Source organism: Schistocerca cancellata, chromosome 8 (assembly GCF_023864275.1).
Source record: "Schistocerca cancellata isolate TAMUIC-IGC-003103 chromosome 8, iqSchCanc2.1, whole genome shotgun sequence".
Classification (NCBI taxonomy): domain Eukaryota; kingdom Metazoa; phylum Arthropoda; class Insecta; order Orthoptera; family Acrididae; genus Schistocerca; species Schistocerca cancellata.
In genome coordinates, this window is record NC_064633.1 from 137,269,581 (window position 1) to 137,287,350 (window position 17,770).

The 17,770-nt window shown below is 45.5% G+C and overlaps 1 protein-coding gene across 1 annotated transcript in view; it reads left to right on the plus strand.

Moving 5' to 3' along the window:
- LOC126094752 (polyamine-transporting ATPase 13A3-like) overlaps window positions 1-17,770 on the plus strand; it is a 397,184-nt gene that overhangs the window by 309,646 nt on the left and 69,768 nt on the right. The window contains exon 9 of the mRNA XM_049909302.1: window positions 15,437-15,537. Coding sequence (XP_049765259.1) covers window positions 15,437-15,537 — 101 coding nt within the window. The remainder of the gene's footprint in view (window positions 1-15,436; window positions 15,538-17,770) is intronic.

The window sequence follows — 17,770 nt, forward strand, 5'->3', positions numbered from 1 at the left end:
GGCACACAGGGGCAACACCCGGCATCATGGTGTGGGGAGCGATCTCCTACACTGGCCGTACACCACTGGTGATCGTCGAGGGGACACTGAATAGTGCACGGTACATCCAAACCGTCATCGAACCCATCGTTCTACCATTCCTAGACCGGCAAGGGAACTTGCTGTTCCAACAGGACAATGCACGTCCGCATGTATCCCGTGCCACCCAACGTGCTCTAGAAGGTGTAAGTCAACTACCCTGGCCAGCAAGATCTCCGGATCTGTCCCCCATTGAGCATGTTTGGGACTGGATGAAGCGTCGTCTCACGCGGTCTGCACGTCCAGCACGAACGCTGGTCCAACTGAGGCGCCAGGTGGAAATGGCATGGCAAGCCATTCCACAGGACTACATCCACCATCTCTACGATCGTCTCCATGGGAGAATAGCAGCCTGCATTGCTGCGAAAGGTGGATATACACTGTACTAGTGCCGACATTGTGCATGCTCTGTTGCCTGTGTCTATGTGCCTGTGGTTCTGTCAGTGTGATCATGTGATGTATCTGACCCCAGGAATGTGTCAGTAAAGTTTCCCCTTCCTGGGACAATGAATTCACGGTGTTCTTATTTGAATTTCCAGGAGTGTATTTCCTGAAGAAAGCTGGTCCTGCTTCGGTGCCAGTGATGGCCGTGTATTGTTCAGAAGGAGGCCAGTTGAGGACCTGTGACCAACCTGCCTGCGTGCTAGACACACTGGGCCCACACCTGGAGTTATGGTCTGGAGCGCGATTTCGTACGACAGCAGGAGCACTCTCGTAGTTATCCTACGCACCCTGACTACAAAACTGTACGTCAGGCTGGTGGTTCGACCTGTTGTGCTGCCATTCATGACCAGCGTTCGAAGCGGTGTTTTCCAACACCGTCACACTCGCCTAAATACCGCTGTTGTAACTCAACGTGCGCTACACCGTGGCGACATGTTGCCTTGGCCTACTCGATCACCAGAGTTGTCTTCAGTAGAGCATCATGGGAGGACGGTCTAGCGTCATTCACAAACAGGATTAACGGTCCCTGTATTGACCTACCAAGTGCAACAGGCATGGAACTCTATTCCATAAACTGACATCCTGCACTTGTACAACCCAATGCATGCACGATTACATGTTAGTATTTAAATTCTGGCTATTATTAATATTCTGCAAGTTCATATTTTCAATGGCTTAATTCGTTCCTATATTAAACTGTGATTGACAAACTGCCAAGCCGGCCGCTTTGCCCGTGCCGTTCTAGGCGCTTCAGTCCGGAACCGCGCTGCTGCTACGGTCGCAGGTTCGAATCCTCCCTCGGGCATGGATGTGTGTGCTGTCCTTAGGTTAGTTAGGTTTAAGTAGTTCTAAGTCTTGGGGACTGATGACCTCAGATGTTAAGTCCCATAATGCTCAGAGCCATTTGAACAAACTGCCAACCAAATTTTTTACGAAAACGTCGTTCAAAGGCTCAGGAAAAGGCTGTATCGAGTAAGACCGGACATTAGAGACAAGTGGATGCTGCATCATATCAATGCTCCTCGCCACATGGCCACTTCCATCACTGAACTTTAGAAATTCCAGTTGTTTCACAATCCCCTATTCACCTAATATCAGTCCTTGTGACTTTTTTCTTTCACCAAAATTGAAAAAGTCTTAAAAGAAAGTCGTTTTGGAACTCTCGTAGGAGAGCTTCTGTGAAGTTCGGAAGGTGGGAAACGAGGCACTAGCGAAAGTAAAGTTGTGAGGACGGGTCTTGAGTTGTGCTTGGGTCGCTAAAGTGGTAGAGGACTTGCCCGCGAAAGGTAAAGGTCCCGATTTCGAGTCTCGGTCTGGCACGTAGACAATATTAGTTGAAAAAATAAAAACTTTAGCAGATTAAAAAACTGTCTCATTTCTTTCCACACACACTTCGTATGTCAGCGATGGAATAGGCTGGAGTATCCTGCCCGACAAAAATAATAAAAAAATAAAAATAAAAAATAAGTAAGCAAGTCATTTGGGTAGTGCATTCTCTAGATGCTCCACCTATAGATATGTGCCTTCGCCACATCTTGCGTGCTAAAACTACGTGTGGGAGGGGGGAGGGGGGGGGGGGAAGGGAATCTAACTTTGCAAAGAATGTGAAACCCTATGTTAACTGACATTACAAGCGAACAAATTACTGAGTTACAGGAATTCCAGTTCTGTTCGTAGAATATAAAATTAGCTTCACCGAAACCAACAGTAGCTCAACCAGATGACGATAGTGGCTCGAATTTTTACTGCCTGAACTTAAAAACTAGCTACGTAGGCACGCAATCGAACTTCGTATGGTTGTAGACGTTTTGGAGATACTGGAGGCTGGCACGAACAGGATATCCTCCAGTGGCAACCAATTCGCAGGCGAGGTAATTATGCGTGTTGATTTTGTTTAGAATAGCTTCTCGCGTGCGCGCTGTGGCAACTGTTCTGCGATTAGTTGGAGATGTCAGGCGAGTTGCTTCCGAGAAAGACCGCGGCGTGTAAAACCCGCTCGCAGCTGGGAAGTCCCTAAGAAACAGGAGCTGCTCCTCAGGACGGCTAGGCAGAGCACTGCGCATTGCACAAGCACTACATCGCGTGGAACGCAGGTTAGTTCCCGGAGGAGTCAGAAGTAAAAGACTACTTTTGCAGTTACGAAAGTGTTGCTACATTCGTTTGATGCAAAGTGATCCTTGCAAGGGGGTAGTTTTCTCACAGGAGCTAGTATCGGTCAAAACAAGAAGAAAATTTCTTGTAATTATATGTCCTAAAGCTAATATTTGTTAAGATATAGTGGCCGGCCGAAGTGGCCGCGCGGTTCTGGCGCTGCAGTCTGGAACCGCGAGACCGCTACGGTCACAGGTTCGAATCCTGCCTCGGGCATGGATGTGTGTGATGTCCTTAGGTTAGTTAGGTTTAACTAGTCCTGAGTTCTAGGGGACTAATGACCTCAGCAGTTGAGTCCCATAGTGCTCAGAGCCATTTGAACCATTTTTGTTAAGATATAGACCGTTTTTCTTTCGACGAGTAACATGTTGTTTCTGGCGGTTTAGACCGTCACCGGAGTGCCGTAGTAAATACGACAATACGCATGTGTGGGTACATGAAAGTTCTCAACAAATCGTGAAGGTCAAGCATCAGGATAGCTTCAGCGTCAACGTATGAGCAGAAATTTACGGTGACGCAGGGCCATACACTTCATCGATCAGATTACTGGGTGCTGTGTATCACAGATTTCTATGCGATGAATAACCACAGCTACTGAAGACGATGATGAGGTCCCATACTCCGAGGAAGCATAGAGGACGATGCGGGAGACCCGCACCGCTGACTAGGCAAGGTCCTAGCGGAGGTGGTTTCCTCCGACCGTAATGTGGTGAGTGATGATGATGAAGACGGCACAACACCCAGTCATCTCGAGGCAGGGTAATCCCTGACCCCGCCGGGAATCGAACTCGAGATCCCGTGCGCGGGAAGCGAGAACGCTACCACAAGACCACGAGCTGCGGACAGCTCCTGAAGAACGTTACCCTTGCAGAAAGACAAAGACTACATTTTATGCACGACGGAGGACCAACCAATTTTCTACGAATCTTACGACAGTACCTCACCACAGTGTTTCATGGGCGATGGGTTGGTTGAGGAGGACCGGTAGAATGGCTTTCCCGTTCGCCGGACCTGAATCCGTTGGATTTCTGGCTATGAGAACATTTAGGGGCATTGTGTATGCGCAACCCATCGTCAATGTACAGGCGCTACAGGAGCATGTGGCCATTGAATATGACGCAGTCCTAAAGCAGTGAGGTGTAGCTGAAAGAGTGTGTGATCCACTGCAAAGAAGGGCTCTTGGACCTATGAGGATGCGTGGTTTTCACATGCTGCACTGCCTATAGTGCCTACTTTTACGTAACAGACAGATGGAAATGAGACGAAGATTGGCTCATGTCTCAACAGGTACTGGTTTCCGGACATACCACTGTAGGAGCGTTTCTTCTTGTGACTCTTCAAGCTTTCCCGGCGGATGTGTTGTAAATAGTCTTCACGGGTTTGTCGCCGGATCACGTTGTGGCCACATGGACTTGATACTCTACCTACGTTCCTCGAGCATCTGAATTCGCTCCATCCGTATATAAACTTCACAATGGAAGTGGAAAAAAATGGTGCTTAACCTTTCCTTGATGTCTTGGTACGAAGGAAAGCAGATGGAACCTTGGGACACAACGTCTACCGCAAGCGAAGGCATGCCGACCTATATCTGCAGGCCACAAGCTGACATCATCCTGCACAATGCATTACGTACGTTAGTTCATAGAACACGTATTGTATCTGATCCTGAGAGGCTGTCGAGTGAAATACAACATTTGAAAACAGTGTTCCGACAAAACGGTTATTCTGAGAGGCAGATACGTAATGCATTCAGGCCCAGGCGAGTTCAATCTATGGAGCAGAATGAAGATACGAAGACACCCACCACTTTGGCCTTTTTGCCGTATTTTGGTGTCATGCCGTCAAGAATCTGAAGAGTCCTCGAAAGATACGGAATTACGTGTGTTTTTCAACCATCTGCAAAACTGTGAAACCTGCTGGGTTCGGTTAAGGATGACCTTGGACTGAGGAAATGCGGTATGTACAAGATACCTTGTCAGTGTGGGGCAGCGTATTTAGGCCAGACATGCCGCACAGTACAAGAACGCTGCGATGAACATCAGCATCATACACGCCTTCTTCAACCGGAAAAGTCGGCAATTGCGGAACACTGTCTGAATACAGGACATCGTATGATTTATGAAAAGACGGAAGTTTCATCAAAAAAATGGTTCAAATTGCTCTGAGCACTACGGGACTTAACAACTGAGGTCATCAATCCCCTAGAACTTACAACTACTTAAACCTAACTAACCTAAGGACATGACACACATCCCTGCCCGAGGCAGGATTCGAACCTGCGACCGTAGCAGTCGCGCGGTTCCGGACTGAAGCGCCTAGAACCGCTCGACCACCGTGGCCTGCGAAGTTTTATCCCCGGCATGATCTTTCTGGGATTGCGTCATTAAGGAAGCGATACATATCCGTACAGCCGAAAATCTCATCGACAAGGATACGGGATTTCAAATGAGCACAGCCTGGAACCCTACATTGACTGTTATTAAATCAGGACGCGAAAATCAAGATTCTTCGATAGCAGCCCCGTCATAACACTGGCCTAGTACGGCCGTTGGTAACGTCTGGCAGCACTGTTGACAAACGCAGCGTACGGCGCACGCGCGGGAGAGCCGTTCTGCGATTTTCGGTGGAGGGAGTTTGAATAGGGCAAATCAGTGCGCATGCGCGATTTCCGCGGCTGCGCATTGTTCGCGCTCGTGTTTTAAAAGCGGGGCGTCGGTGTGCGGATACCGTCAGTCCTACCTAGCCAAGAGCAAGGTTGAACCACCTGAAGATGTCGGACAGTTGCTCCGAGGAAATATTGTGGAATTTGCACAACGTGATCCGCCAGCATACCCGTGACGACTATTTAAGTTTCTTCTTGTTTTGATCAATCTGTCTCGTGTAGGAATGTGAGACACGTACAAAAAAAAGGAACATGTATCTTGGACACACAGCACAAAATAGCGCACATGAAAATAAACACAAAGATTTATATGAATGTGATTTCGCCCCTTTTCTAAGTTTTAGTTCTAGTCCTGATACACTGTGGTATTTTATACACGACGTAACATTGATTGTAGTTACGAGCAAATCTGCCCAACTCTTGAACTTGGACTTTGGCGCAACCAACTGATGTGATTGCTCTGGGCCGTGAATCGAAAGTGTTGTTATAAACCTTATGGTACTCTTTCCCCGTGCACACTGTTGTGGAATTCCATTCGTTCTGATGACGGCTGCCACTGTTTCGAAGCAGTGAATCTGAACGTAGTGAATCCGTCTTGGTCTTTGAGCGCTCAAACATCACCCACAATACCCAGGTTCTCAAATCATCTCGCGGTTTTCTGCCGCGCCGAGTGGGCGCGTGGTTAGAGGCGCCATGTCACTGACTGCGCGGTCCCTCCCGCCGTTGGTTCGGGTTCGAGTCCTCCCACGGGCATGGGTGTCCGTGTTGTTCTCAGCATAAGTTAATTTAAGTTAGTTTAAGTAGTGTGTAAGTCTAGGGACCGATGACCTAAGCAGTTTGGTCCCTTAGAAATTCACACACACACATTTGGCGTTCTAACGCGCCAATTGAACAGAATGTGACACCGTATCCCTCAGGAGGACGTCCAACTTGCGAACGCGAAGCCGAATAACTGCTTGTATAAGCGCCGAAGGTGGACCAACGCGTTATTGGACTTGCTCAATTTGTGAAGCTCTTTCTCTTATCCCATTTTTCTGAAACTGTAATCAAATGGTTGAAATGGCTCTAAGGACTATGGGTCTTAACATCTGAGGTCATCAGTCCCCTAGACTTAGAACTACTTAAACCTAAATAACCTAAGGACACCACACATTTCCATGCCCGAGGCAGGATTCGAACCTGCGACCGTAGTAGCAGGTCGGTTCCGGACTGAAGCGCCTAGAACCGCTTGGCCACAACGACCGGCTTGAAACTGTAATCATTTATTTCCCTGTACCTGTACATTTCATCTTCCAATTTAGCCCGCACCTCGTGGTCGTGCGGTAGCGTTCTCGCTTCCCACGCCCGGGTTCCCGGGTTCGATTCCCGGCGGGGTCAGGGATTTTCTCTGCCTCGTGATGGCTGGGTGTTGTGTGCTGTCCTTAGGTTAGTTAGGTTTAAGTAGTTCTAAGTTCTAGGGGACTTATGACCACAGCAGTTGAGTCCCATAGTGCTCAGAGCCATCTTCCAATTTCCGTTCCATTCAGATAATTCCTCCGTGGTGCGTTGTTTCTTGGTCTCAGAATGTAATATTACAAGTAGTGCAGCTCATAGAAATAATTGCCTAACAGTCCTTGAATAATAGCAGTGTTAATTACAATAGCTTGACGCAGCTAGACAAGGTGATTCCGTGAACTTTAAAAGATGGTATAGAAGGGTAAATGTATTAATATGACGTAAGAGACCCTGTTCCGGAATGACCGGGTCGAAAGTTATAAATGAAAAAGTTTCTGATATCTCTGGTAGTGGAATACATGTACCGGTACTGTTGTTGCTAAGGCTGTAGAGTAGGCAACTTTCAGAAGTGTTACTATGGAGGAAAACAAAACAACGTTTAGTAAACATGGGCTCTTATAAGTATACCTTAAGAGCTATGGGCGCTTACACAGTAGAAGAGACGTGTTTCAGAGTTGCGAAGATGAACAGGTGCTCGTAGCTCTTAAGGTATTCATTATAGAGCCCATATTTACCTGACACTCCTTTCTAGTTTGTCTGTGCTACCATATCCGACAGTGCAACCGCGCGACCTCTACGGTCGCAGGTTCGAATCCTGCCTCGGGCATGGATGTGTGTGATGTCCTTAGGTTAGTTAGGTTTAAGTAGTTCTAAGTTCTAGGGGACTGATGACCTCAGAAGTTAAGTCCCATAGTGCTCAGAGCCATTTGAACCATTTTGAACCACATCCGAAAATTGACTACGATCTTAACAACAACATACCGGCACATGTATTCCACTTTAAGAGGTATCAGAACGGTTTTCGCCTATAACTTTCGATTCGATCGTTCCTGCACTAGGCTACCTAACGTTAAATTGATACATTTAGCTTATCTGTCATCCCTGAAAGTTTGTAACATCATCGTGGAACCACCCTTTATACCTGTTAGTCCAGTACGAATTCAATACATTGACTAGCTATTAATATATTCAAAGTCCGCCCCGATAACTGAGTGGTCAGCGTGACGGATTGTCGTCCTACGGGCCCGGGTTCGATTCCCGGCTGGGTTGGGGAATTTCTCCGCTCAGCGACTGGGTGTGTGCTGTCTTCATCATCATTTCATCCCCATCCGGCCCGCAGGTCGCCCAATGTGGCGTCGAATGTACAGGGTGGCGCACGAAATGTGTTACCAATTGTTTCTTTCACAATTTGCGACGCACATTAGATATCCCGCTGGGATCTCTACAGCAGTACCAGCCTGGAAAAACAAATGAGTTACGAAACGACGTGTAATTCACGATACTGCCGCTAGGAGACTAGTAAGCAGCAATAGGTGACAATGGAAGACTGACGACACAGCAACGATCGGCAATTGTGTAACTTTTTCATGAAAAGAAAAGCCTTGTGACTCAGAGGCGTTTTCGACAACAGTTTAACACACGATGGGTCCCTTGCAAGAAGACCATCCACAGGTTGTACGATAAATTTGTACAGGAAGGAACAGTATTGGAAGCGAAGCGACCTCGGCCTAAGCCTGTTTGTTCGCCAGAGAATATTGAAGCGGTACGAGTTGCTGTACAGAGAAGTCCCTGGAAATCGTGTAGAAAGGGAGCAGTGCTACTGGGAATATCCAGACGCTCCGTTCAACGCATTCTTAAAAGTGACCTCCATATGTACCCATACAAAATGTCCTGTGCACAGAAGCTCACTGAAGAACACAAGCAGCAGAGACTACTGTTTGCTCAGTGGGCGGAGGATAGGGAAGAAACTCTCAACAACGTTTGGTTTTCAGACGAGGCGCATTTTCATTTAGACAGTGTGGTTAACAAACAAAATGTACACTTTTGGGCCATTGAAAACCCAAAAGTGCTTCATGAACGACAACATGATGCTCCGAGGATTAGAGCGTGGGAAGCAATTTCCAGTCACGGACATACTGGACCCTTTTTCTTTGAATAAACTGTGAACAGCGAGCGTTATTTAAGCATGATTCGCAATGGCTTCATTCCACAGCTTCTTGCTACTGCCTTGCCCTTCAACACGCAGTGGTTCATGCAAGACGGAGCAAGGCCACATACTGCAAACACTGTGTTGGAGTTTTTACACGAGCATTTCGACATGCGGATCATTTCACTCAGGTTTCCAGGTCGCTTCAATGACGAACAAAATTGGTCCCCCAACAGTCCAGACCTCAATCCATGTGACTGTTTTCTTAGGGGGTACCTAAAGGAAAAATTTTGCCGAAACGTCCAGGTGATTTAATGGAGCTCAGAAGACTTATTCTTCAAGCTTGCAGTGAAATTACGGAAGACATATGCCGTAGGGTAATCACTAACTTCAGTGATCGTTTGAAGGAAGCTAGGAAACGAAATGGTGGACATATTGAGCATGTGCTGAGTTAGAACAAATCTCCATGGACGGCTCTTCTTTGTAGTATATGTTCCTTTCAGATTGTATTGACAATAAGGTTTCTATTCAAAAACAAAATGGTTGCACATTTCGTGCGCCACCCTGTAATAAGACGTGCCCAAAGGCAGCCGGACCTGCCCCGTAAGGGGCCTCCCTGCCAATGACGCCAAACGCTCATTTCCCTTTCCACTATATTCCAACAGTCTTCCTTTCTGCGCGACAAAGGTCCGTTCCGTACGCCGTGCCTCTCAGGTCATTTCTCCGCGCTTTCAGAGCTTTCACGACAGATTCCTACGTACTGTATTCCCCGGTAAACGAATCTGGGTTGTGCCTCAGACGTTCTTTGTGGATTACATGAAATAATTTTTTCAAAGTTATTAACAGAAGAATTCTTCCCACATGTCGTCCTTCTCCCACTGCTCAGCAACAGCTAAGAAATTAATCAATCTTACATTTGAAATTAAATGGTTCAAATGGCTCTGAGCACTACGGGACTTAACTTCTAAGGTCATCAGTCCCCTAGAACTTAGAACTACTTAAACCTAACTAACCTAAGGACATCACACACATCCATGCCCGAGGCAGGATTTGAACCTGCGACCGTAGCGGCCGCGCGGTTCCAGACTGTAGCGCCTTTAACCGCTTGGCCACCACGGCCGGCCTTGAAATTAAAATTTTATTCGGGAATTAAAAAAAAAGTATGCAGCTTATCATAAACACTAAGAACAAAGCGTTCACCTAACAGTAACATCGACGGTTGACAGGAAGAGGGAAAAGGCGGAACCGCCCAGCCCCAGCGCTGGTGGAATTCTGCATGGCACGGATTTCAATTTGCCAACTGAAACGCTTTCGATTTATCGACGTTTCGGTTGATCAGTATTGTGCAGATCGATGCTCTGCTTTACATTATTTTATAATTTTTTTGACTTCAGTAAATTGTATTGTTCCAACACCCCCACAACGATAGAGCAGCGATGAGCTGCGTTTAAGAACCTTTAATTACTCTCTATGACGTATTTTGTTTAAATAAGTGAATGATATTTTTTACGTCTTCCTCGCTGCCGCAAAGGAGACACACTTCTGTTTTACCCGAAGTTACGAATAGGCGCCTTTTCCATTACAGGTGCGGGAACCGTTTTGTAATGTGTAACATTTACGTAAATATCAAAAACTATATTTGAGTTAATTCAGTCAGTTGTTCTAATAATTTAACTAACATTAATCGCCACTAATTCAATAATCATCGATGTTTCTTGTTACTGTCTGTGGGACAGTGGCCACGCGCTGATAACAAAGAGATGCATTTGGCCAGGAGAAATTGTCAATGCTATTAGTGCAAATTGCACAGCCAAAACATCTAAGAACCTCATCTTCTCGAACGTTTAGTTCGGGGATTTCTAAATCCGATGCCTTCAAATTATTCTGTCATTATTTCAGTTTCAAATAACGCGGTCACGGCATCCCGTTTTTAAACAGGCAATGGCCCAGTATTTTCTGAATAAGACTAGTCTTCCAGCCAACCCCACGCACTGACGCCGTTGCGTAAGTGAAATGCTTCTTTATAACAGAATCTCCCATTTGAGCTAAATTTTATTGCAATCACTAATTCACAAATTCAGTATCCAATCACTAACCCTTTCACGGGATCGTCATATAAAAATCATTGCCCTCTTTTCACGCCGTCCCTTCTTAGTACAAGAACGGAAATAAACTGACGAAATAGGTGAGGGAAGAAGAACGGTTATATAACTGTGCTCGTGCTTCCTTGTACTTAACTGGGCAAACAAGGTCCAAGAAAAGGTGGTTCTACCGTACATCTTTGTAACTGCGTACTTTTCGCTTTCCGCTAGTGTCTAAACACTTGCCTCTGCAGCAGAGGCGCTCTCCATCACGGTGTGATTTATTGTTACACGAAGGTAATCCCAAAAGTAAGGTCTCCTATTCTTTTATAAGTACAGACATCTGTGTGGCAGACCGTCAATTTCTGTGGAGACAGTGTTGAAGGTTGAGCAAAGCATGCGTGAAGACACGCGGATCACCCTGGATGATCTCTGCACGTTGGATCCTGAGGTTTCCCGAAGCACCGCTCACAGAATTTTAACGGAAACATTGAACTACCGGAAGGTGTGAGCAAGATGGGTGCCACGCATGCTGACTGAGGACCACATGCGACAACGAGTTGATGCTTTCCGCGCATTTCTTCACCGCCTGGCAGCCAAACAGGCCAATTTTCTGGACTCAGTTGTCATGGGTGACGAAACCTGGGCATTCCACTTTACACCTGAGACCAGGCAACAATCACGCCAGTAGCGGCATCCTTGTTCACAGCATGGCGGCGAGCTGGTATGACATGGGCATACAGAAACTGCCACAGCGTCTACAGAAATGCATCGACAGAAATGGTGATTATGTCGAAAAATAGATAAATATTCAAGGTGTAAACTGATGTAAACAATTGTAGAAATAAACAGGTCTATGTACTTATAAAATATAGCAGACCTTAGTTTTGGGATTACCCTCGTAGTTCCGAGAGGGCCGCGCGGGTTAGCCGCGCGGTCTGAGTCGTCTTGTCATGGTCCACGGGGCTCCCCCCGTCGGAGGTTCGAGTCCTCCTGGCATGGATGTGTGTGTCGTCCTTCACAGAAGTTGCTTTAACTTAGATTAAGTAGTGTGTAAGCTTAGGACCGATGACCTATGCAGTTTGCTCCCATAAGACCTTACCACAAATTAAAAAAAAAAAAATCCGAGAAAGTCAAAGAATATATCTCTTTCTCCTACATTTATTTGGCGAAGATACCATGAAGACAAGATTAAAGAGATGGCTTGTGGAGTGTAGATGTTGTTGTTGTTGTTGTGGTCTTCAGTCCTGAGACTGATTTGATGCAGCTCTCCATGCTACTCTATCCTGTGCAAGCTTCTTCATCTCCCAGTACCTACTGCAACCTACATCCTTCGGAATCTGCTTAGTGTATTCATCTCTTGGTCTCCCCCTACGATTTTTACCCTCCACGCTGCCCTCCAATACTAAATTGGTGATTCTTTGATGCCTCAGAACATGTCCTACCAACCGATCCCTTCTTCTGGTCAAGTTGTGCCACAAACTTCTCTTCTCCCCAGTCCTATTCAATACTTCCTCATTAGTTATGTGACCTACCCATCTATCTTCAGCATTCTTCTGTAGCACCACATTTCGAAAGCTTCTATTCTCTTCTTGTCCAAACTATTTACCGTTCATGTTTCACTTCCATACATGGCTACACTCCATACAAATACTTTCAGAAATGACTTCCTGACACTTAAATCTATACTCGATGTTAACAAATTTCTCTTCTTCATAAACACTTTCCTTGCCATTGCCAGTCTACATTTTATATCCTCTCTACTTCGACCATCATCAGTTATTTTGCTCCCCAAATAGCAAAACTCCTTTACTACTTTCAGTGTCTCATTTCCTAATCTAATACCCTCAACATCACCCGACTTAATTCGACTACATTCCATTATCCTCGTTTTGCTTTTGTTGATGTTCATCTTATATCCTCCCTTCAAGACACCATCCATTCCGTTCAACTGCTCTTCCAAGTACTTTGCTGTCTCTGACAGAATTACAATGTCATCGGCGAACCTCAAAGTTTTTATTTCTTCTCCATGGATTTTAATACCTACTCCGAATTTTTCTTTTGTTTCCTTTACTGCTTGCTCAATATACAGATTGAATAACATCGGGGAGAGGCTACAACCCTGTCTTACTCCCTTCCCAACCACTGCGTCCCTTTCATGTCCCTCGACTCTTATAACTGCCATCTGGTTTCTGTACAAATTGTAAATAGCCTTTCGCTCCCTGTATTTTACCCCTGCCACCTTTAGAATTTGAAAGAGAGTATTCCAGTCAACATTGTCAAAAGCTTTCTCTAAGTCTACAAATGCTAGAAACGTAGGTTTGCCTTTCCTTAATCTTTCTTCTAAGATAAGTCGTAAGGTTAGTATTGCCTCACGTGTTCCAGTATTTCTACGGAATCCAAACTGATCTTCCTCGAGGTCAGCTTCTACTAGTTTTTCCATTCGTCTGTAAAGAACTCGTGTTAGTATTTTGCAGCTGTGGCTTATTAAACTGATAGTTCGCTAATTTTCAAATCTGTCAACACCTGCTTTCTTTGGGATTGGAATTATTATATTCTTCTTGAAGTCTGAGGGTATTTCGCCTGTTTCATACATCTTGCTCACCAGATGGTAGAGTTTTGTCAGGACTGGCTCTCCCAAGTCCGTCAGTAGTTCTAATGGAATGTTGTCTACCCCGGGGGCCTTGTTTCGACTCAGGTCTTTCAGTGCTCTGTCAAACTCTTCTCGCAGTATCGTATCTCCCATTTCATCTTCATCTGCATCCTCTTCCATTTCCATAATATTGTCCTCAAGTACATCGCCCTTGTATTGACCCTCTATATACTCCTTCCACCTTTCTGCTTTCCCTTCTTTGCTTAGAACTGGGTTTCCATCTCAGCTCTTGATGTTCATACAAGTGGTTCTCTTATCTCCAAACGTCTCTTTAATTTTCCTGTAGGCAGTATCTACCTTACCCCTAGTGAGATAAGCCTCTACATCCTTACATTTGTCCTCTAGCCATCCCTGCTTAGCCATTTTGCACTTCCTGTCGATCTCATTTTTGAGACGTTTGTATTCCTTTTTCGCCTGCTTCATTTACTGCATTTTTATATTTTCTCCTTTCATCAATTAAATTCAATATTTCTTCTGTTACCCAAGGATTTCTACTAGCCCTCGTCTTTTTACCTACTTAATCGTCTGCTGCCTTCACTACTTCATCCCTCAGAGCCACCCATTCTTCTTCTACTGTATTTATTTCCCCCATTCCTGTCAATTGTTCCCTTATGCTCTCCCTGAAACTCTGTACAACCTCTGGTTTAGCCAGTTTATCCAGGTCCCATTCCTTAAGTTAGCACCTTTTTGTAGTTTCTTCAGTTTTAATCTACTGTTCATAACCAATAGATTGTGGTCAGAGTCCACATCTGCCCCTGGAAATGTCTTACAATTTAAAACCTGGTTCCTAAATCTCTGTCTTACCATTATATAATCTATCTGATACCTTTTAGTATCTCCAGGGTTCTTCCATGTATACAACCTTCTATCATGATTATGTAGAAACTTATACTTCAGCGGTGGCGTTAGAGTCTGGAACAAGCCTTTATGAATCCTGGTGATGGAAACTTTTCACATCATTTGAGCCGTAAAGGGGAGGAGACGTGGTGGCGTAAGCTTCCTGATCAACGGTCTTTGCGGCAGTGTCCTCCACTAGGCGACGGTGCAGGATTCCTGCATCATCTGCTGTCCTACTGTCATTCCCTTAATATTGGACTACTTTGACTTTACGTTATCCTCTGGCGAACAGTGACGATATACACTGATGGAAAAAATTAGTACACCTGAAAGACGAATTTGATTTTGATATGATGATTGCATGTGCCACATGTGGGGTAGTAGATGTAGTGATAATGGTTTCAGAGTAGTCCGACGACAGATAGAGTAGTAGCATAGCTACCAGAGCACCATCTGTGTGTACCCTTTAATACGACATGTTCACAGCCAGAAGGTTCAGTATAATGCAAACATGTGAAGCAAGCAGGCAACCATGCCGCGGAGACACAGTCGTGCTGCCTACAACCAAGTGAGCGAGTTCAAAAGGAGTCAAACTCTGACCTTCCGAGTGGCGGCATGGCCCTTTAGAAGAACTGCCACACAAGCTGGAAGTGGTGCGTCAGTTGTGTAACGGCGATGGTATCAGAACCTTGTTGGGTTGATTTTGGGGAGGAGACCAAACTGCGAGGTTATCGGTCTCATCGGATTAGGGAAGGATGTCGACCGTGCCCTTTCAGAGGAACCATCCCGGCATTTGCCTGAAGCGATTTAGGGAAATCATGGAAAACCTAAATCAAGATGGCCGGACGCGGGATTGAACCGTCCGTCCTCCCGAATACGAGTCCAGTGTTCTATATCTCAGAACCACTTGTGCTATTGGGCTGTAAATGTAATCATTTGATGTACCCCATACGCACTGCTCTAACAATAAATCTTGAGTGAATTCGAAACCTCTAAACGGGTGTACTATTTTTTTCCTTCGATGTGTTTACGCAGACAGACATTGTTTATGTACAGATTGTCGACAGACTTGAGGTGAGACATGAACACGAAGCACTTTTCTTTTTCAGGTGAGAGTGTTCCCGTGACGAAGACGCCGCTGCCCAAGACCGCCGGCGGCTACTACAACGCCCGAGAGGACAGCAACCACACGCTCTTCTGCGGGACAGAGGTAACTACACTACACTACACGCCAGTCGTTCACGTTGTCACCATTCCACTTCATACCCCAACGAAAGTGACAATCTCCGCGATATTTTCCTCGTTTTAGGGTGAACTGGCAATGAAGCTTACTGCTGCGAATGGAGATGGAAGATTTCTGACTTTGTGCCAGATGTTGACATTGTCTCTGATCGCGTCACAGTTCAGTGCAACTCTACAATAACGGACACAGGCTACAACTGTTAGAGACTGGAACCATCTCACCCAGCTATCAGTTGAAACTTAGAGGCGTTGTAACATCTGTATACCTTTTCACGTTCCTTGCATAGATGTAAATGTCATGTGACGAGGGCCTCCCGTCGGGTAGACCGTTCGCCGATTTGACGCCACTTCGGCGACTTGCGCGTCGTTGGGGATGAAATGAGGATGATTAGGACAACACGACATCCAGTCTCTGAGCGGAGACAATCTCCGACCCAGCCGGGAATTGAACCCGTGCCCTTAGGATCGACATTCTGTCGCGCTGACCACTCACCTACGGGAACGTACTGTTCCTTGCGTGAGGGAAAGACACTGTCGAATAAGCATAGAAATGTAGTGTAATAATAGTAGAAAATAAAAAGTAAAAAAAATTAATGCCTTAAACACTAAGGTGTAACAAAGAGGTATGACCAAGCTATCAGGAATCATTCCTCCCTCACAGAGGAATAAAATATACTATTTGGACATTACTCTATTTCCATGTTAGAGCTAAGTTTCTACAACTCTTCAACACATTAATCTCTAGAAACTCACAGGAAAAGAACGAATGAGCACAGTATGAAACACTTCCGTACATGAAATGTTCCAATTACCCTCCGTTAGCAAGGATACAAGCATCAACCCGCAGTCGCATTCAGTCACTGATGCGCTGATGTGTTCCTGAAGTTGCGTATTGTTTCACGGCTTTCCACAATACGGGCACGGAAACTCTGTGCATCTTGTACAGGCGTTCGTACACAAGGCGTTTCAAATGCCCCCATAAATCAAAGTCTAGTCTTGGTGCGGAGAAATGTGGATGGACAAGAATTCGTCCACCTCTACCTATACATCCATCACGGAATTTGTTATTTAGAAGCCAACTAACATTAACACTGGAATGAGGAGGAGCTCCATCGTGCATGAAGTACATGCTTTATCGCACACATAAAGGCACACGTTCTATCAGAACAGTTACAGCATTTTCTTAAAAGCATCGTAAGTTCCTCTGTTGAGCCTGGGCGGAAGAATATAAGGCTGTAAGGAAGAGTCACCAACAATCCAGGCCCACACGTTGAGAGAAAAACTTTGTTGATCACGTGATTCGACAAACTCGTGAGGATTCTCGACAGTCAATACATGCTGACTGTGACAATGTACAATCTGATCACGTTGAAACGAAGCCTTATCTGTGAACAACACATTTGCACTTAAGCGAGGCCTGCACACGCTGTAGATGGTATGGGTATAGCATTTTCTCATGTAGCACTCTCCAGACAGTCATGTGGTCAACATTACTGGTTGCAGCTAATTGTCCTACGGTGACGGTAGGTTTGTCGACGACTGTACGAAGAAGTTCCTTCTCCAGTTGAGCTGTCCCGATTTTTTAGGCATCCCCTAATCGCGAGTGGTAGGCTTGAACGTCCCATTCTCGTTTACACGACGATCTATTGGAATAAACGTCTTCCTGCAGGGGCACCGTAGTTCTGGAAATCTCTTTCGATTCAGATGTTCAACGCCACTGTGATTATTAACTGCTAAACAACGAAGCAAATAGATATCTTCGAACTTCGTTTTTGAGCATATTTCCATCGAAATGTACCGGAGATCAAGTCTATGTTTAACATTAAATAACTGATGCTACGTGCTTGCAAAGTCCGTAATGAACACTAAACAGTCGATGCTACGTTTCATATAATGCTGCGACGTTCCGTTCCTGTGTATTTCCCATGATGAAACGATCGTATGGCGTTGTTGGCTGCGAGACCGCATCTGGGGTTGCTCGCCACCTTGTGTAAGATTTTTTATTTGACACCACTTCTCGACGACTCGCACGTCGATGATGATGAAATGATGATGATGACAGCACAGCACCCAGCTGTGAGCTAAAAACGAAAACATACTCATTTTAAAAGCACATCACAGAAATGATACAAAACACTGAAGCACTGCACTTTCACTTAAAATCTGAAGGATGCACAGGGTGAGAAGTGTTGTCAGAGGAG